Source organism: Varanus komodoensis, unplaced genomic scaffold, assembly GCF_004798865.1.
Source record: "Varanus komodoensis strain SLA01 unplaced genomic scaffold, ASM479886v1 scaffold3, whole genome shotgun sequence".
Classification (NCBI taxonomy): Eukaryota; Metazoa; Chordata; class Lepidosauria; order Squamata; family Varanidae; genus Varanus; species Varanus komodoensis.
This window is the reverse complement of record NW_025335761.1, coordinates 23,741,721-23,763,594: the sequence shown is the minus strand read 5'-3', so window position 1 is coordinate 23,763,594 and position 21,874 is coordinate 23,741,721. Positions and strand designations below refer to the sequence as shown.

Sequence of the window (21,874 nt, the reverse complement as noted above, 5' to 3'; positions counted from 1 at the left end):
CAGTGCTTTAATAATGGGGGTTATAATCCTGCACACAGTTACATGAAACTATGGGAAGGATGAAAGTCCACATGATTTTCAAGCTTAAATTGCTGGGAAGAAGCTACCTTCTTCAGATCTCATGATGACCAGACCAGACCAGACCAGACCATTCATTTATAGAAAGTATAAAAAATAAGAGTGGAACAGACAGATTGTTAGAGGAGCCCTGACTGAATGAAACAATTATGATTTTGAGGCTGAATAGTATTCCAGGTATTCCAGTGTCGAGGACAGAAAGGAGAAGAGCAATTATAATTGATGGTTTATGTTCCAACTGTTAGTACACCTTTATTATTTTATATATTTTCCTGTGATCCAAAACACAGTACAGGAGTTTCCCATTTTCTGTGTGAAAAGCAAGCAGAAGCTTAGCATCCACAATCTGCCACAGAGTTAATTTCACTTTGATGCATTTTTTTCATTGTGCTTAAACATGAAAGGCTTTAAACATCTTTTTAACTTAGCCTTTCAAGATGTTCAGTTTCAACATTTTAAGGTGTAATCCAGGTGGGATTCCCATAACACTAAACATCTTTTGCAGGACAGAGGATGACAAAGTGAAAGTGCTCTCCATGCTCCTCTTTCCCTGGAAATCACTTAGAGAGCCATCTAAGTTCAGTACCTCAAAGTTGAGGAAAGAGGGTAAGGAACCCTCAAGATACAGCATATCTTGGTGCTGCTGGGTCCTCTTCCATCCCTGCTCCCCAAAGGCTATTTCCAAGGTGGCTCTTAAGATTTTCTGACCTTGTAGCTGGCTCTGAGGAATCCTATTGTTGGCTCAACTTTGTCTAACAGCCATATAATTGCTCTGCCCATGATTTTGTTCATTTATTTATTTATTTAGACAACTTCTATGCTGCCCCATTCGCCGAAGCCTCAGGGCGGCTCACAATCATAAATAAATAACATAATATAAAACAATATAATTTAACAGTATTTTACTGTTTTTATGTTTTGAGTAAGTTATTTTTAAAGGTTGAACATTACTTTGATGGCTTTTTAGTAGATAATTTGATATATAAATGCTAATAATACATAAATAAAGTGCTGAGTGGGAGTTCCTATATACTTTCTTTTTTCTGATAGAAATATGGGAAGCATTATATGAAAAGAATGCTGCAGAATATTTGCATCCTGTCTAATAATATGTTTAAATACTGTATTAACACAGTATATAGTACAATAGGAGATGCAACAAATTGACTTACCTTATCAAAATGGCGTAGGTAATATATCACAACATAATCCACAAGACTGATGCCAGCACCCTAAAGGGGAGGGGGCAGGGGAAAGATTTAAAACAGAATTGAAAAAAAAAATCAAAAGAGATATAATAAGCACATTTAAAGTAATCCAGTTTACAACAATTACACAAAATATTGTTTTATTTCTTAAATGATAACATTATTTTAAATTATTATTTAAAACATTTCCAGAAACAGGTCATGTTCTTGGAAAGAAGTGACGGAGTAACAACAGAGTTACATTCTGTCCCTTTAAGGATCTTTATTTTCTAGCAATGGGAGGATTCTACAAGGGGCAATCAGACTGAGGGCCTATATAAGACAACAGTGGGTAATCTTCATCTAAGTGCTTATTCCCTCATAACTTAAATTGCATATACCCATCACACACCCACATCTTGCAGCCATTAGGTTTGAAAAAAGCCTCCCACTGGAGCAAATGAGAAGCTTTTTTAAATGTCTAATTAGTATGTGGAATATGTTCCCCAGAGAGGTTTGCCTGGCACAGCCATTGTATTCTTTTTGCCGTTAGGCAAAACCCATTTTATTTTCCCACTATTTTAATGTTTAATTAATTTTAACCGGGGTTTTAGTATATTAACTGTTGGATGCTGTGGTGTTTATTTTACTCATTTATTGTAAACGCCCTGAGACGTGTGTAGGGGATGGGTTAGAAAAGTTTTTAATAAATAAATAAATGGGGAGATGGCAATTTTTATGGTGACCATAGTACACAAAGAGAAGATTAAGCCTGTCTCCACACAGCTGTGAGCACACAGCTATCGCCTGCATGGAAAGTAGGCTTGCAAAAGTTCTCTGTATGCAGCCTCCACCCTGCCCCAAATTACCCCCTATGCAGCAGCTAGGATTCTTGTGTGGTGGGACAGCTAGGAGGAAAGGCCTGAGGTTGGACAGGGAAGTTTTGTGGGCCATGTGTAATCTACAAACCAAAGGTTCCTAATTCTTGATGGACATAAGATATGAGCAAAGTCTGCATCCAGCCCTTGTCAGTGAAGCTGTCTCTTTCCTTGGACCTGTCCAGGGTACTGAACGACCTGTCTCACTTTCTGAACTGTGACCTCTGAACAGATAGACACTCCTTTCCTGATAGTCGTCTCCTCCAGATATGGCCCAAATTACATCTGACCTGTAAGGGTATCTTTGCCAAGACTGGACACCTCCGAGTCAGGTGTTCCAATATTATACTATTTAATTAATTTATTAATATTAAAATTTGTATCACACCTTTCTAATCATAACCCAACTCAGTATGATTTGCAGCAATTTAAAATAACAAGAAAAATACTGATGACTTAAAGAACTGTCTGTCATGTAAACTGTTTGAATCATAAACATGCTTTCCATATTAGCACTTCATCTTGAATCTCTAATATGTGCATCGTACCAGTGTGACTCCACAATCCACATAAGTAATGCTTTACATATCATCATCAGGACATGGGAAATGACCATATACAAATGGCTATGAGGTGGGTACCTATGTTACTGATGTAAAATCCTGCCTACAGGATGAAAAGGTACAGCCTATTACCCAGTTCTCTAGTTCTCAAGTTTTTAGACTCATAGAAAAAAAATTAATTGCTTGCATTAGAAAAGGCATGACAACAACTGTTCGAAAATTCCTTAGCCCAGCTGTATCCAGCTTGGTCCCTTCAGAGTCCCTATAACTCCCAGAATTCCTGAAAATTGGTCATGCTGGCTGAGGCTGATGGAAGTTGAAGTCCAAAAAGTCTAGAGGGAATTAGTTTTAGGAACAGTGTATTAACAAAAGTGTAATTGGAATTCACTAGCAGACATCAGGTGAGGGGATATTTTCTAGACAAAAAGCTCCATAACACCTTCCAGCCTTGTTATTTACCTATGAGCTTGAAAGGTGAAATAGTGAGCCATCCCATGTAAAATAGCAGCCAATTAGAGTAGGACATACAGCTGATCATTATACATGGACAGTGCTCTTCTGTACAATTCATAGAGTCATTTAAGTTACTTAACAAACACACATTAAAGTAAAAAGCAAGCATTTTCTATGAAATAAAATAATTTGTTCAAAATTTTGTGCTGCTTGTTTGATGCTTGCCTACTATTTATTAAAAGCTTTTATATGCCGTCCTTTATATAAATACCTCAGGACGGCTTACAGTACTTTAAAAACAATTTAAAACAACAACTTCCAATAAACAAATTAAAACAGTAATAATATATAAACACTAAACATCAATTAACACAAAATAAATCACAGAAGAAAAGCAACTGTACTATGTGGACTTCTGAATCAATTTGGTCAAGTTAAGTAGGAAGATGCTTAAATTGTGCTTTAGGTAAGAAATCATTAGTTACAGGAAATTATGAAATAGCAAAAAGAAAAAGATTTCAAAATGTATTATATGTGGAATGCTTCTGAAATGTGCATTCGTTTTTGAGCAGCATACCAAATGCTACCAGGATAGGATTTAGCTATGCACCAAAGTTCAAGAAGATAAACTAAATTCAGACTCTATGTACACATTTAATTTTATCAGAATTGTATTTTCTTAGAAAAAATATTAGCACAGTCCCTAAATAAACAAACAAAAATGTTCAAAAATTGTTACACAACCCATTTGGATGGCTGTCTGAAATGGATTAAAGAAACCATACTCCTAGGCTGAAATATTCTACACAATTACCTCAGAATAAGTCGCACTGAACTCAGTGGAACTCGCCTTTTGAACAATTGAGGACTGTGCTCCTAATTTATTTACTACTTCCTTTGCAGAAAAACCTCACTAATATATGTTGTTTGGGTCTTTACATGATAATCATGCCATTGTTTTTCTGCATTGACTACAAATCCTCAAAGCTTAGTGGACTGAGTATTTTTGGAAAACCTAGCTATCCCAAATGTTTAAGTTCTCTATATCTGCTGCTACAGTTATTGGCCTAGATCCTGACTCTTTCCATTCATGGTATGATACACATCCAAAAAAGATTCCACTGACAGAAAGAGAGGTAAGAGATCATTTTTCTACTTGTTCTCCTCCTTCCTGCAACTCCCATCCCCCAAATCTCCCAGGGTCCTAACATTGTCTGGTGCAGATTTTGGGGCAGTCAGGACTGCTGAGGAAACCAGTGAAAAATGCTTTCCCCCACTTCTGCTGCCAGGACATCCTGCAAGGAGATCTCTATGTAAAGAATGATTCTGTCCACAGGGGCAAACTCAGGATCTTGATCATTATTCAGAGCAACCATGCAAATTGCCAGTTTTTTTAAAATTGTAAAATATAAAGTTGATTCCAACAAACAAAGAGCAAAGAAGTAGCTGCTAGTGTTGCTCTATAAATGCACAATAGCTTGTGTAACAGTTCATGAAGTAGTATAATATTTCAGCCTGCAGCAGTTCTTCTTGTACAAGTAATTGAGCAAGAGCAGACATTACCTTTCAAGGGTGGAACAAAACCTTTGGGTTTAAGCTTAGTAGATAACATCTTGTGTATGAAATCCAACAGACAAGTTCCATGTTACACAAAAGCAGGAATTGCTGAAGAGCAAGTAAGTCACGCTTCTGAATTCTTAATTCTAAAAAACATCTAAAGTAAGTATAAGGACTTTTTTTTTACTTGTCCAGTTAATTTGTCCAGCTGGCTCACTGGTGACAGACCCCTGCTACCTGTCTGTGGCTTGTCAACCACCCAAACATTCCAATTGCACTGGGTTTGCACATACTGAGAAGCCATTACAATAGTCACACACCACAGCAAATCAAGTCAGTGAGCTGAAGAAGTAATGGTTTAGAACAAGAGATTGTTTTTATTGATCCCAAAACATCACACACGCATACACAATTCAACCTTAGTACAGAAACAGAATAAAAATAAAGCTAAGCTTATAGTATTTGCCATATTTCCCAACAGAGACTCCAGGCAACCCCTACTAATAGCAGAAACCAGTACTTTATTTTATATTGTAACACTCTGTTAACTTTTATGTACATTTCTTTAGTCATTAGATCCCTATACCACCCTTTCCTTTTCTTTTTTTAAGAACTCAAAGTAGCTTACATAATTTTCTTTCTCCCACTCTCAATCTTATCTCCACAGCAACAATCTTGTGAGGTAGGTTAGGCTGAGGCCTGTGACTGGTCCAAGAACACAGATCACCTGAGTCCCAATCCTGTGGTCTTAACTCCTACACCATAATGGGGTAGCCTACCTTAGTCAGAGATCCTTAAAAGCAGGGTGCCATTTCTTGCCTATTGCAAGAATTTATTTACTACTCAGTAATGCAGAAACCCACAAATTTCTCAATTTGTTCCTTGTGGTCACTTTTGTCTAGCTGTTTATTCTTTTTCCAACCTAAGGTGACCTTATACCCTGGCAGACTAGGCCACAAGTAAACTCTGGCTTAGTATGCATTTTAAGAAGCGTTTTTTTTACAGCTAGACAAAGACCTTTGCCTTTATAAGCTTTATATATTCACAGCCCCAACAGAATGACCCATGAACTTCACCAATGTCGTAATCTACAGTTTCCCATGGATCATTGAAGGGATGATCCAATATGCTCACACTGAAAATCTAATTTCTCCAGCTGGAGAACAGAATATGTCAACTGAAGTTATTATATAGTTTAAACTAGTAAAGTTCCAGGTTGTATTCACTTGTTATTACCTATGGGGGAGCTTAGTAACAATGGCAGACACACATTAATCTCTGTGCAGAACTATGTCCATTTGCTATGTGTCTCAGGTATAAAGAAAACAACAGTAGGAAGGAAGAAACAGTTCAAGATAATGAAAATTAATTGAAGTGCCAATCTTAGTTAAAATTAAGTACTTACCCTACTTTTAACATCCTTTAGTTTCGGAAGTATTTCCAAACCAAATCCATCTGCTTGACCACGTGTTCTATTCCCTCCATTCATGTAATTTCCAAAAGCAAGAATTAAGCCTAAAACTTCTTTCACACTTTTCATATCCAACAACCTCTGGAAGATGAAGGCTGATTTGTAATACCAGAAAGCAGAGAAAAGTGCACTAATATTTGAATGTTAGCCTCTCTTCATACATATCACCATTCTAGTACAACATGAAGCGTCAATCTTGCAGAGGCAACTTTTAAAGTCATACTTTCATGTCTGGGTTTGTAACAGGCATTGTGAATGTCTCTGAAAATCATTAAAATCAAATCTGTGCCATCAACTCATTTTAGTTTTGTTGTAGCAGTTTTTTTAGAATTCTTCACGGTTTTCCAACTGTTTGCCACTTTTATTACCACCTGTTAGATTCTTCTTTTCAAACTGTTAGGAAAAGGCTGTTTTAGGTAAGAAATAAATAGCAGAGTGATCATAGCCCTCATGAGCAGATGGCTGAGTGAAGTTAGGATGCAATGAAAGTGCGTGTCTGATGGTAGAGAGGAATTTGACCAGCTGGAAAGCATTAAGGATGTATGAAAATTTCATTGCAGTTCACAAATTGTCAGACTTTTCCACATTTGCAACACCAAATCCAAAATGCTTTTTTCCCAGAAAAGCGTTCATATTTGCAAAATTGCAACTACTGTAAAAATGTATATTTTTTTAAAAATGTATTTTTATGTTTTAGCCAATGGGAGAGATTGCACCCTATCTATCTATCTATCTATCTATCTATCTATCTATCTATCTATCTATCTATAACATTTTTATGCTGCCCCCATCGCAGAAAGCCTTGGGGCGGCTTTGAGAAATGTACATAAAAATGTGTACCTTTCACAGTCAAATGAAGAAAAAAGAAGGTTGCAAACAAAAACAAGGCTAAACTTTGAAGTGGAATTTTGAGAATCTCAGTGAGCACAACCATCAACCATCCCTGATGCTGCCATTCCTCAAGGCCACCAGTACATCCATGGAAAGCCCCACAGGTGTAAGAGTACTGCCAATTGGGTTTCTCCCAGCAGCAGGCATGGAAACAGTGTACTGGGGAATGGGCCAGTCTTGGTTTCACTGAATACAAAGCCTTGGCAGATAGGCCCCTACATAAGGTCAGCCAGCATTGAACATACGTATTTCCCATCCCACTAAATCCAGTGCAAAGGAAAATCAAAGAAAAAGCTATCAGGTGAAAAAGAGACAAAAATTGCTCTGCTTCTTCCCCCACCCTTGCCAGCCATCATAAGCCAGCAGTGTTTCAGATGTGGTAGATCACTCCTCACTCAATACGTATGCAGGATTGCTAAATAAACACAGTTTCCTATGATGAAATGTGTGTAGAGAATGCAGTTACTCCCCACCCCTCTACCATTTTTGGATGTACCTTAAAGATTAACTATACATAGAAACATAGAAACAGAGCGAGTCAGAAGGGGCCTCCCAGACCATCTAGTCTGACCTCCGGCACCAGCCGGCTCCACTCACAACATGCCCACCATGTGCACGTCCAGCCTATCCTTGAACATGTTATTACATGGTTATAACCAGAACATTTCATGGACTAGATAAACTAAATGACTAACATGACTACACTATGGAAACTCTAACCATTCTGAATACTTTCTGAATTCAAACTGATCTTATGATTTATAATTTAAATGATTAATACAAATATACTAAAATTATACTAAGATATTTAAGAGCACACTCCTATGGATGTTTAGCAGAAAAATGTCCTAGAATCCAAGTATTCCCCACCCAAGTATGTTGGCCAAGGCATGTTGAGAGTTGTAGGCCATTTAATTTTTAATTCATAGTCATGCAGTTTCGATACAAAAGTCAGATTGCTTTAGGAGATGGTGCCTTAGGGCACAATCTTATCCATGTTTACTGATTTTAAATCCCTGCCAATTTCAGGGCTAAATTAGTTGTATCAGTTATAAAGTCAGTATTAAATGCTATTTTACTCAGACCTGTTCCATTTTTACTCAGAAATAGGTCCAACAAAGTTCAGTGGGGCTTATTCCCAGTAAATGACTGATGCCTTTATTCATCATTACTTTTTACTCACCTACCTTAGAAACCTGATTAACAATATCAACTTTACGATGCACTGCAGTTATCCCTTCACTGAAGACAGACTGGAATATTATACATTGGGCACGTTCTGCAAAATTGGAGATTTGGGATAATTCATATAAAAATCTGTAAAAAAGAACAAAAAATAATCTTGTTTTACATTTCTGTAATGCAAAGCAGAGACTTTGACTATTTAGCAGTATTGAAATCAAATGAATAAAACATATTTAGGAATAGTGTAAGACATTCATAAAATTTGTATAATTTAAATTTCAGATACATGCAAGATATTCTTATGCATCTTGCTATGAGTAAACCTCCATCAAAAAAGGGGAATCTCAGTGCAGAAATTCACCCAGTAGTTTCTGTACAGTACACAACACAGAACTGAGAGAGAGAGAGAGAGAGATACTGCCCTCTGCTGGGTAGAAATACATCCACAGACTTATTTCTCTCCTGACTGTGGCTGGCTTCATAAAGACAGTAGAAATGTTTCCATATTTGAACATGAACCCATGAGCTTACGACAACTCAGTCGTTCTTGTGCTGCAATCCTAACACATTTAGTAGAGAAGAAGTAATATTCAACTCCATTAGAATTAATTGTAATGCTAGACTCAGTTATTAACCTGCAAAGCACAAATGTTAATACTGTTCTATCATCCCTAACACAGGAGTCTTACAGATATGAAAAAGAGAAAGAAGGAAGGAAGAATAATTTATTTTATACTCTTAAAGCAAAACCCTGTATATGTCTATTCAAAACTTAGTTCCATTGAGTTCAATGGGGCTTACTACAGGTAACTGGGTATATTAAACCAATATTAAAAGCTAGATGTTTAGATCTTCTAGATGTATAGAAAAGCTATATAAACCAATATATAGGCTCCATTTCCCAAAATTGAGTCTGTGGTGCTGTCTCTAGGCTTTTGCTTCCCCAGAGATTAGCTTCATGTTGCAATCTTGAGATGATCTGTCATTCCTATTGGATGATCCTAGGGCTTTCCAAATTTAGCGTTATGAAGATTAAGGCATATACTGAGACAAAGGATTTCAGCCTTTTATCAGTTCTGCATAAATTCAAGTGAACTGGAATGCTGGCTCCATTTCAGGGCTGCTTCTGCTTTGCTTGAGAAGCCTTGATCTCAGTGTCTATATGAGTACTAATCCTTCGGAGAATCTTCTCACATGTGCTGCCTTATAAGGTTTAGCCATTTGGTTACTACTTCATTTGTGAACTATGTGAGAGATTCAATACAGTGGATAGAATAAACCTGTCCCTCACTTCCTAAGAGTAGTTCCTATAGCTAGAACTGAAGCCCCCTCCCCCATACACCCACAAGGAATCTCATCTGGTATGGTTCCTAGCACTTACTTTTGAGTAAGGATAAAAAGAATGCAGTTGCTAGCTATGCCTTTGACTTAGGTCAAGAGGGCACAGCATGATAGCTTTTAATTTTAAATCTATATTTCCTGTATTCAAGTAATGACACTAGAAGAGTCAGAACGTTTGTTCACTCTGTCTGAGGTCAAGAAAAGCAGTGGTGGATTTAAAATTACAGAAGGTTGATTTAGATTAAGAAAATTATCCTATTAAAAAAGTTATCTGGAATCTCTGCCTTGTGATATTTTTGACAAAAGACTTGGAAAGTCTCTAACATCAATCAGTTTGGGTACAGACTAGCCAGTATTTGGATTCTATTTCACAGTGTGGCAAATGGAAGTTCTTTTAAGCCATCATATTCTAATCACAATGCTATCTCAACTGTTCTGCTTTTCAAATCCTTCTTTAAATTATGGAAAAAATATACTGAGATATATCTCCCCACTTCCTGGTCTTACTGTTCTGGTTTGTCCAAAAGTTTTACTTCTTCTTCCTTTGAAGTGTTATAGTGCTGCTTTATTTTCTCCAGTTCCTCCTTTTGCGCTCTCTGCAAGTTAAAAAAGCAATGAGTTTTTTTAGCCTCCTAAAAAAGTGGTTTCCAACATTTTGAACTTGGTGGACTAAGGAGCAGTGTGGATAGGAGTTTCAGCTAGTGACTTGACACCATGAAAAAGGGTTGGGGCAACACATGTGAATCTCCATGCACAAACAGAAACTAAAGGACCCATATATTAAACATAGATTTGCTGATCCAGGAGAGAAAAAATTGCTTCCACCCACTGACTTCACAAGCTACATTGAGACAGTTGTGCTTTAAAAAATACGTTACACATAGTACTGAACATAAGAAGAACCATACTGGATTAGACTGGATTGATCCAGTACAGCATTCTGTTTGCAGTTGCCAACCAGGTGAATACAGGAACCCACAAGCAGTGCATGAGCACAGCAGTACTCTTTTGCTCATGTTCTCTAGCAACTGGTGTATATAATCATGCTGTCTTTGATACTGGAGGTAGCATATGGCCAACAGAACTACCAGTCATTGGTAGCTTTATCCTCCATGAATGTGTCCATCCCCCTTTTAAAGTTGTCCTAGTTGGTGGTCATCTCTACATCTTATAGAAGACAATTCCATAGTAACTATGCACTGTGTGAAGAAGAACTTCCATTTTTTCTCTCCTGAATCTTCCACCTAAAAGCTTAATGGGATGACCCTGGTTCTAGTATTATGAGAGTGAGAGAACAATGTTTCCCATTCACCCTTCATAAATCTCTGTCGTGTGTCCTGTAACTCACCTTTTTTTCTAAGTTAAATAGTCCCAGATGTTTCCTCATAGAGGAATTGCTCCAACTCCTTGATCATCTTAGTTGCCCTTTCTTGCACTCCAACTCTATAATATCCTTTTTTAGGTGTGGTGACCAGAACTGTACACAGTATTTGAAGTGCAGTTGCAGCACACATTGTATCAGGGTAGAATACTGAACTAGATGGACCACTGGTCTGATCCAGCATGGCTCTTCTGAACTTCCTATGTAACGGCAGCATGATATTGACAGTTTTATTTTCTGTTTATTTCCCAGTCATGCCTAACATGGAGTTACCCTTTTTCACAGAAAACACACTAGGTAGACATTGTCACTTAAACTGTCCACCCGATCTCAAGATCTCTTTCTTGGTCAGTGACTGTTAGCTCAGATCCCACCACCTTATACTTTAATTTGGATATTTTGTCCCGTGTGCATTATTTTGCACTTTCTTTGAATTACATTGAAGTATAATTGCCATTTTGCTGCTCGGACTGGAGAGCTCCCCACAATCCCTTTTGGTTTTAACCACCCTAAAGAATTTGGTATTATCAGCAAGCTTGGTCAGTTACTGTCACTTCTAATTCCAGATAATGTATGAATACTTGAAAACACTGGTCATGGAACAGACCCCTGTAGGACTCCACTGTTTACATACTGCCACTAGGAGAATTGATCATTTATTCCAAGTCTGCTTCATTTTTTAACCAGTTACTGATCCGTAAGAGAATCTTTCTCAGCAAGTTTGTGCAGAAAATTTTCCCTTGAAGATGCACAGAATACTTCATGCTGACATCAGAGCAACAGAAAATGAGTTCTAAAACCATGAAACATGATTTTCTGATCCAAATTCCTATTGTAGGTATGAAAAACATATCTTTATACTAACACATTTACTTTTGAAATCTCAATGCATTTATGGGTTTGTTATGAAGTAGTCTTTAACCATTGGGAATGCTTGTACATTGGGAAGACATAATACAATATGAGAGGCTTCAAATAGTAAAAGCTCAATAAGCAAACTACTAAAATCCTATGTCTATATTTTATAGCTATAAGACTTCATTTTGTGCTCTTTCAAATGTACAATGAGAAGGAAGATAGAACAAGCCATTCGGGGACAAGCAAAAGTATTTTTAGGGCCTGCTCTAGTTAGGTGGCCAGTTGCCTGCTGGGCCAGCAGACATCAGCTCCCTTGTGGGAAAGATCATCAGATATTCACTGCTGTTCCAGTAAAACTGGCTGCATCCTTTCTATTTTAAGCATATGGCTCTTGTTGTATCTCTTTTATTAATATTTCTAGCCAACATGAAAATTTTAGTTAAGTAAAATATGAACATACTGAATGACTGAAATATCAATCCTATGACACCTGGGCAAGTGTTTCAGGACCTGAGGATTATTCAAATTCCTCCTTCCATGCTGTTAAACAATGCCCCAACTTTGGAAGGGGGAAATGGAGATCCAACCCTCCTCTCTTGCCTCCTTGCACCTGGCATAGGAAGAATCATGCTGGCTACCACCTGACCTCACAAAAATGACCTTGGAGGAAGAGGAGGAGGAATGGGAGCATTTCAGTGTGAGAAGAGAAAGGAGAAGACTGGAAAGGCCAGGACACCATTTATCTTGAGTCTGCTATGGTTCTCTTCCTTGTCCTCTGAAGTTTATTTACCAAAATCTGCAGGGAAAGATGGAGAGAGAGCCTCTACTGCTCCTCTCACCTTGCACTGGACAATTGGCCACTTCTAAAACCAGGGCCTTTCAGTCACTAAATGAATTTTAACAGGCTTGGACATCTTTGCCTGAATGAACTTGGTCCCTCAAAGCTTGGTAAGTAGGTGATGGTCTACAAGTGTGAGTAACAAAAATGAACCAGGGTTTGGAAAGGTTGAGGAGTGACTGAGAGAACAGGGTATGTTCAGCCTAGAGAAGAGAAGGCTGAAGGGGGACATGATATCACTTTATAAGTACCTGAAAAGCTGTCACAAAGAAGAAGGACAAGATCCCTTCTCGCTCATACCAAAGTATAGGACACAGAATAATCAGTTCAAGTTGTGACAAACCAGATTCAGGCTAGACATAACTGTCAGAGCAATTTTACAGTGGAACCAGTTGCCTAAAGAGGACGTGGGCTCTCCCACACTAGAGAGATTCAGGAAGAAACTAGACAGTCATTTGAATGTGATGGTGTAAACTGGTGTCCTGCAACGACGGGGGTCGGAGCTGATGGCCTTCTTGCTCTATTCCAACTCTAATATTCTATGATTATTTTAACGAAGGGTACAAAAAGAAAACAGAAGATGACAGAATACTGAAAGGAAATGACTGAAAAGACAAATACTAAAGGACTATACCTCACAGGGAAAAACACATAAATATCATAAATGAGAACAGAGGAGCATTTCTGATGTAGAAAGACAAAATTTGGACAAAAAGAATATTGGGGTTGCAGCATAGAATATGTGGTCACATTTCACTTCCAGTATGTGAATTAGCAGTCTAGCAGCAAGACTTACATTCTCATACAGTGCTTCAAGTGTTTCCAGGTCAACTACTGAATCATCCACATTTAGTATAGCTAAAGAAAAGATACAATAATGTTAGTTGTAACACAGTATGTTACATGAGCTTGATTTCTACTTATTTGTTATGATGGAAAAAAACTGAATATAGCTTTGACATAATGTCAGATTTAAGACTCAGTGTGAGGCCATGACTAGGTTCAGATCAGCCCTGTTACCCACGGGGATCAGTTTGCCTATGTAACCCCCCACTCAGTGACTGCCAAGCTGTGCAAACCCAGAAAATATAGATTTTGAAAAGGTCAAACATGTCCTCTTAACACTAAAATGCTTGCTAGGTTTGCATAAATGACAACTCACAAGCAGTGGTTACATATTCAAAAAGATGGTCAAATCCACTGCAGCCTCACTGTGGGTTATTTAATCCATGGTGGGCTGTAATATGGTTCAAACAGCCCCAATGTAGGAAGGTGGCTATTCTCTTCAGTAAGGATTTTTTAAAAAATTCTCATCTCTTATAGAGCTTGGGTTATTTTCATTAATACACATATTTATAGGCTGCCTATAACTGCCATGGCCTTCCAAGGGTTACCAGCATACATGATAGGAAAGGTGATTAGATTGTTGACAGTGTTGTTACTATGATGCTAACAATAACCAAATACTGTGATGCAAAGTTTGAATTTTTGCAAGCAAAAGTTTGTTTAGACCAGTGACATTTACTGGAAGCCAAGCAATATTTCTTTACTTATCTATTGGTACATTTATACAAATGTGATCACCTTTCTTCCAATGTGGCCAAAGCAATGTACCTGAGCCTCCTCTCCATTATATCACTAGAGAAAAACTCAAAAACATGCAGGAAAAGGGCCCATGATATAATTAATGTCAGCATACTATATATCTGGCATTTCATTCATCACACACTCACTGCGTTTTCTTCAAAAATGCCAGGAACAAATTTGTTCATACTGTGAACTTATATTATTTAATTATACTGTCCAAAATGAATTTACTTAATGCATTAAGTAATTATTTGAATAATTTTGAAAATTTCATTAAAATGAAGTCTTAGGTGCAATTTGAAAGAAATTACTACTATCAATAAATAATCACATTTTGTAACTAATACTGAATAAATTCCTGACAGGTTTTCATTTCTTCTGAAAAGAAAATGCCATTTTACCAAGATCCACAAATACACATTTCCCTGAAGTACAATTTCAGTTTAGCATTGCATCTGAAATATATGTAGTTTGCTTAAATTAACACGGTACTAAGAATATTAATAAAATCACCTCCCAGTTAGAACCCCACCTATTCCTGGGTGTCCACTTTAATGCTTAATAGCTGGTATATATCTTTTAATTTCAGCTGTGTAGATTTCTTTAACTATAAAAGGAGGCATGATAGTGCACAATTTAAGATTTTAAAAGCTTGCACTGAAGTTGTTTTCCCTTGAATGGTGTCTGAAAGAGGCAAGACACACATCTTTAAATAATTATTTAAAAGTAATAAGGATTTTCCCCTTCTACCTCTAACCCCATGATTTTACATTGTGAAATTAACCAGCAGGCTAGTAAATTTTCTCTGTGGCAGGCTAATTAATTCTATTAAAAGGTCCAGTGACATTTAGAATGCTTTAAAATTTTGCCTGTCAGTTATGATTCTGTTCCTGATTTGGAAGCAAAGGTAGCTGGGAAGAAGTAAATAAAATTGCTATGGGGGGAAATGTATAAACAAGCAAGGAAAATATCTAGTCATGATTGTTACTGAATAAGTGCAGTGCCTTCAAATCTAGGGCTGCTCCATAGTATGCACATGGTACCTATCTTACACAGGCTTCCCATTTACTACAGTAAAGGGTTCAGCTTTGTTCAAGCTTCTTTTCTCATGCAAGAGGCTACCTTTCCACTGAAGTGAAAAAGGAAAACGTTAAGGGAAAGGTACGTCTGCATAATCACAAAAACATAATGAGACCTGTGCTGGGTCAGGCTTACCTATTCCAGCATTCCATTTGAACAGCAGCCAGTCAGATACTTATTGGAAGCTCACAGGCAGGACAAAAACGCAAGCACACATACTGTGCTCTCCAGCAACTGCCATGTGCAATATTTATTGTTTTATTATTTATTTAGAATGTTTATATACCATCCACTACCAAGACAATACTGCCCTTGATCCAGGATGATTAATATGTGCCTGACATAACTAGTAACCATTATACAAATTGTTGACCTTCTAGATCAACATAAAAGAAGCAGTACAAAAGTGTTTAAAGTAAGATACATGTGAAGACTAGGAAGAACTAGGGAGTATAACATTTTTTCTTACAGTAGATGAGTAAGCATAGTTATTGCATTAAATGGTGCACCCACACAACTTATAAAGCAGGTTAAAATGCATTTAGGCAAAGAAATGAGTCTAGGATAAGTTTTGACAGGGCCAGGTATGGGCACATCTGCTGGAGGTTCTGGGTTCATATAATGTATTCTTTGAATACATATTAGCTGAAAGATCATGGCTGTGAATATGTGAATCAATGCATGAGATTTCATACTTTTTATTACCAATTATATGTTTATTTCTGTTTAATTCAATACCTCTAGTTTGCCTACAAGTTAACTTACTAAACATTTGACATGGTCACTGAAAAGTGCATGAGGTGCAATTCCATCTTCTGCAGCACCCTCCACACCATCAAAATCTTTCCTATAAAGCTGAGGGGCTGTCCAAAGCTGAGTTGGGGAAGGAGCGGCAGTTTTATTTTTATATTTTTACAACTTACTGTACTTTTATATTGCAGTTTTATTGTTTTTTATGTACTGCTGTAAACTACCTAGACAACTTTGGGTATTGAGTGGTACAGATGATGATGATGAAGGTGGCAGCAGCGGTGGCAGCAAGAAACACAGTTATGGAATATATGAAAGTATCCTGATAGCTGCATTGAAAATCTCCCCCCACCCTCAGTCCCCGCCAGTGGCTGCTGTGTTACACTGTCCTGAGACATTTTTCCTTGAAGTATGCTAGGGTCTGCTTAGTTGTTCCTGGAACTGTGAACTTTGGCTCAGTTTGCTGTGTTCTTTTAATGGAAAATGATGCAGAGGCATGTCATTCTTGCCAATTTGCCAAATAGGAATCATAAATGTGAGATCTTCCAAATAAATTAAGCCTAATTTTAAATAACTACATAGCCACAGTCACTAAAGAAGAATTAAGAGAGGTGAAACCAAAAAGATTTAGAAGCTGGGTTCCACAATTACTGAAATCTCTCTCTCTCTCCCTCTTTCCATTTAATCTTGGTGAGCTGTCCTCCTTACACTGTCAGTTTGGTTAGAATATCTCAGCTACACCTCACAATATGTCAAAAGGAAATAGACACATGCTGTGAGGAGCTGGTAATTTTATTGGGTTCCTCTACCTTTAAAAATCTGTTACTGGTACAAGTCTGGTTTCTGAATTCCTTTTTTGTGGGGAAATTGAGGCAAACATTTTTATGTGACCCTATGGTGTCTGCTCACTACAAGAAGAATTTATATACATAAGGATAATTAGCGCAGTGTTGCACCCATTAGGATATAATAACCGTCACCAAGGACAAAAAACAGATCAGCATTATGCATTCAAACGAAGTACCACACATAAAAAAACTTGCCAACTACATTACATAAGAAGGCAGCAGTGCAAGAACTGAGTAAACTTTCACTCAACATTACTTTAAAACCATAGATCTAAATAAAAAAGTGATTCTTTATTTCTAAACTTTCACTGTTTTCCCACATGCTCATTTTTTTTATTCTAACAATGTGAACAAAGTTGTTACTGAAGAAGATTTAAGGCATCCTACCACTTGTACTTGAGATGATGTGCATAAATCTGGTGGCCTTTGTTGGTTTTTCACTCTGAAGTTTCCTCCAGGCTGGAATGGCAAATAATTGAAGGAGCCTTTCCAGAAGAATAATGCTAATAAAAATTATCATATTTCATACGTGGAAATGGCAGCACTATTTGCTACTAGAGGAAAACACTTCCAGTGTCTACTTTTGATTTAAATTAAATATGTGCCAGCAATCCTATCAGTCAAATATACCATTAGTTAATGATCAATTCTGCACTGGCAAAACTTTGAACATATCTAGCCTGTTTATTTCTGATATCTTGAAATGATAAGCAGGTTCTTTTGAAACTCTCTTCTGCTATTTGGCTGTCATGTAAAAATGCTATAAGATTTATGAGGCAGAAAAGCAGCCGAAATAAAAATAAAGGGTTAGAAGATTAGGAAAGCTCAACTGCTGCATGAAGTCATGAGCAAAAGGCTCAAGCAATTCATGTTAACCTAGCCACATCATGCTTGGTGCCTGTAGGCAGATTCACAAAAAACATATGTTATAAATTATACAGAACAAAGGAAACAACATTTAAAAGAAATTGTTTCCAAACTTCTGAGTTCTGTATTTGTGTTTACCCTGAATTACATGGATCCCAACAGACATAAGTGTGTGCGTGCATGCGCACGTGCGCAAACGCAGACAGAACTCTCAGAAAAGTTATCCACAATATTAAAGTAGCACAGCTTTTGACTTCTGCATACGGCAATTTCTTTTAATCATATTATCCATAATTGTTACGTGAATATCTTCCATGTCTGTCTTAACAAAGAGATTTACAAATTCTCCAAGTTCATCGCTTTGTCTGGGAAAAGCATCTCAGTGCAAAATTCACCTAGCTAACATATTCCCTACACAATGCAGAACTGAGTTATATATTCTAGGCCAAAAGTAGACCAAAGGTAGATCTTGTATGCATCATGTCTAAGGCACTACTACGAATGAACATCCCCCTCTAAAATGTCTGTCAGTTCAGGATATTTGCTGAGCTCTCCTCCAGCACTGTGTTCCAAATACATCAATTTTCTTCCTTTCAGCTTCCTTCACTGTCCAGCTTTCACATTCATACAATGTGACTGGGAATAAAATAATTTGGATGATCTTGATGCTGGTCTCCAGTATGTCCTTGTTGTTGTTTGTTGTTAGTCACGAAGTCGTGTTCGACCCATTGCGACCCCATGGACAACATTCCTCCAGGCCTTCCTGTCCTCTACCATCCCCCGGAGTCCACTTAAGCTCACACCAACTGCTTCAGTGACTCCATCTAGCCACCTCATTCTCTGCTGTCCCCTTCTGCTTTTGCCATCTCTTGTTCCCAGCATTAGGCTCTTCTCCAGGGAGTCCTTCCTTCTCATTAGATGGCCAAAGTATTTGAGTTTCATCTTCACTATCTGGCCTTTTAAAGAGCAGTCAGGGTTGATCTCCTCTAGGACTGACCAGTTTGATCACCTTGCAGTCCAAGGAACCTGCAAGAGTCTCCTCCAGCACCACAATTCAAAGGCCTCAATTCTTCGGCGCTCAGCCTTCCTTATGGTCCAGCTTTCACAGCCATACATTGCAACTGGGAAGACCATAGCCTTGACTATACGCACTTTTGTTGGCAGGGTGTTGTCTCTGCTTTTTAGTATGCTGTCTAGATTTGCCATAGCTTTCCTCCCCAGGAGCAAGCGTCTTTTAATTTCTTGGCTGCAGTCTCCATCTGTGGTGATCTTGGAGCCCAGGAAAATAAAATCTGTTACTACCTCCATTTCTTCCCCATCTATTTGCCAGGAAGTGAGAGGACCGGATGCCACGATCTTAGTTTTCTTAATGTTGAGTTTCAAGCCAACTTTTGCACTCTCCTCCTTCACCCGCATCAAGAGGCTCTTTAGTTGCTCTTCATTTTCTGCCATGAGAGCGGTATCATCTGCATATCTGAGGTTGTTGATATTTCTCCCAGCAATCTTAATTCCAACTGGTGATTCATCTAGCCCTGCCTTTCTCATGATGTGCTCTGCATATAAGTTAAATAGGCAGGGCGACAGTATATAGCCTTGCCAAACTCCTTTCTCAATTTTGAACCAATCAGTGGTTCCGTGTCCAGTTCTCACTGTTGCTTCTTGACCTGCATATAGGTTTCTCAAGAGACAAATAAGATGGTCTGGAATTCCCATCTCTTTAAGACCTTGCTACAATTTGTTGTGATCCACACAAAGACTTTAGCATAGTCAATGAAGCAGAAGTAGATGTTTTTCTGGATCTCCCTAGCTTTCTCCATGATCCAGCATATGTTGGCAATTTGATCTCTAGTTCCTCTCCCTCTCTGAAATCCTGCCTGTACTTCTGGTAGTTCTCGGTCCACATACTGCTGGAGCCTAGCTTGTAGAATTTTGAGCATAACTTTGCTAGCATGTGAAATGAGTGCAATGGTGTGGTAGTTTGAACATTCTTTGGCACTGCCCTTCTTTGGGATCGGAATGTAAACTGACCTTTTCCAATCCTGCGGCCACTATTGAGTTTTCCAAATTTGCTGGCATATTGTGCGTAGCACTTTTACGGCATCATCTTTTAAGATTTTGAATAGCTCAGCTGGAATACTGCTACCTCCACTAGCTTTGTTGTTGCTCAGACTTCCTAAGGCCCATTTGACTTCACATTCCAGGGTGTCTGGCTCAAGGACAGTGACCACCCCATCATGGTTATCAGGGATGTTAAGCTCTTTCTTGTATAGTTCTTCTGTCTAATCTTGCCACCTCTTCTTAATCTCTTCTGCCTCTGTTAGGACCCAGCCATTTTTGGTCCTTTATCATGCCCATCTTTGCATGAAACGTTCCCTTCATATCTCCAATTTTCTTGAATGGCTCTCTGGTCCTCTGTATTCTACTGTTTTCTTCTATTTCTTTGCACTGTTCATTTAAGAAGGCATTCTTATCTCTTCTAGCTATTCTCTGGAATTCTGCATTCAATTGGGTGTATCTTTCTCCCTTGCCTTTTGCTTCACTTCTTTCCTTAGCTATTTGTAAAGCATTTCTTTTTCTTTGGGATGGTTTTAGTTGCTACCTCTTGTACAATGTTGCGAACCTCCATCCATAGTTCTTCAGGCACTCTGTCTATCAGAACTAATTCCTTAAATCTATTTGTCACCTCTACTGTATATTCATCAGGGATATGATTAAGGTCATACCTGAGTGGCTTAGTGTTTTTCCCTACTTTCTTCAATTTATGTTTTCTTCTTTCACAATTATCAGGAGTTGTTTCAAGTCATCATTGCTTTCTGCCATTAGTATGGTATCATTTGTATATCTTCAGTGATGTTTCTTCCACCAAATTTTACTCCTTCCTCTTTCTAATCCAGGTTTCCTTACATGTTCTGTGTAAAGATTGAACAGATAGGAAGATAAAATATGTCCTTGCCTGACACCTTTGCCTATTCCATTCTGCTTTTCCATGTTCTGTCCTAAATGTAGCTTCTTGTCTATGATACAGGTTAGGCAACTTGACAATAAAAAGCTAAAGCACACCCATTTCTTTCAGGACCATCCATATCTACTCATACTCCACGTAGTCAAAAGGTTTGTTATAATCTGTATAGTGTAGACTGATCTTTTTCTGAAATGCTTTGCTGTAGTCCAGTAGCCAATGCATATTTGCAGGATGATTTCTAGTGCCTCTTCCTTTTCAGAATCCAGCTTGGATATCAGGCATTTCTTGCTCAAATAGAATAGTATAGTATTGAAACACTTCAAGCATCACTTTGCTTATGTGAGAGATTAATGCTATGGTCCTATAGTTGCTACACTCTTTTGTATATCCTTTCTTGGGGACTGGGATACATATTTAATGTTTCCAATCTGTGGGCCATTGTTTTGTTTTCCATATTTGTTGACATATTTTTGTTAGAATTTAGACTGATTAATTTTCTGCAGCTTGTAATAGCTCTAATGGTATCCTGTCTATTCTAGATGCTTTATTCTGAAGTACTCCAAGTGCTTCCAGTGCAGCTTTTATTTCGCTTTCTAATATTGTAGGCTCTTTTTCATAGGATTCCATTTCAAAGAAGTCTGTCATCCTTTCATCACTTCTGTACAATTCTGAATTGCTTTTCATCTTCTCTTTACCTTCTCTTGGTCAAATAGGATGTTCCCTTCATTGTCCTTTAGAATTTCTAATCTAGGTTTGAATTTGATTTCTTGGACCTTCTGGAAGAGGTCTCTTGTTTTTCCCCCTTTGTTCCTCTCTTCTATTTCTTTGCACCTCTCATTCTAACATTCTTTGTGCCTTTGTGTCTCTATCTGATAGTTGCTGAAAAGTTGCATTCCGGATTCTGACACTATTTCTGTAACCTTTTTCTTTCCCTTCGCATGTCATTTGCAATGTTTCTTTTTTTTCATCCATATAGGCTTTTTGATATTTGTTGCTATATGAATTGTCTTTTGGCATTCTCCTTTAATAATGTCTCTGGTTTCAGACCACAGGTCTTCTGCCCACAGTCAATTAAGTTTTGTTTCATGGTCAGTGCAAA

At 37.8% G+C, this 21,874-nt stretch overlaps 1 protein-coding gene across 4 annotated transcripts in view; it reads right to left on the bottom strand.

Moving 5' to 3' along the window:
- Positions 1-21,874, bottom strand: part of LOC123026899 (formin-like) — a 125,346-nt gene that overhangs the window by 55,669 nt on the left and 47,803 nt on the right. For 3 of the 4 annotated variants that reach the window (XR_006415407.1, XM_044437089.1, XM_044437090.1), the window contains exons 7-11: positions 13,478-13,539; positions 10,112-10,200; positions 8,266-8,395; positions 6,122-6,268; positions 1,251-1,310 (exon numbers count right to left, since the gene is read on the bottom strand). Coding sequence is in view for 2 of the 4 variants with exons in the window: in XM_044437089.1 (XP_044293024.1) it covers positions 1,251-1,310; positions 6,122-6,268; positions 8,266-8,395; positions 10,112-10,200; positions 13,478-13,539 (488 nt within the window). In the remaining 2 variants the exon portion in view is untranslated. Of the gene's footprint in view, positions 1-1,250; positions 1,311-6,121; positions 6,269-8,261; positions 8,396-10,111; positions 10,201-13,477; positions 13,540-21,874 lie in introns of those variants that run through there. The other variant, XR_006415408.1, reaches the window with a different exon arrangement.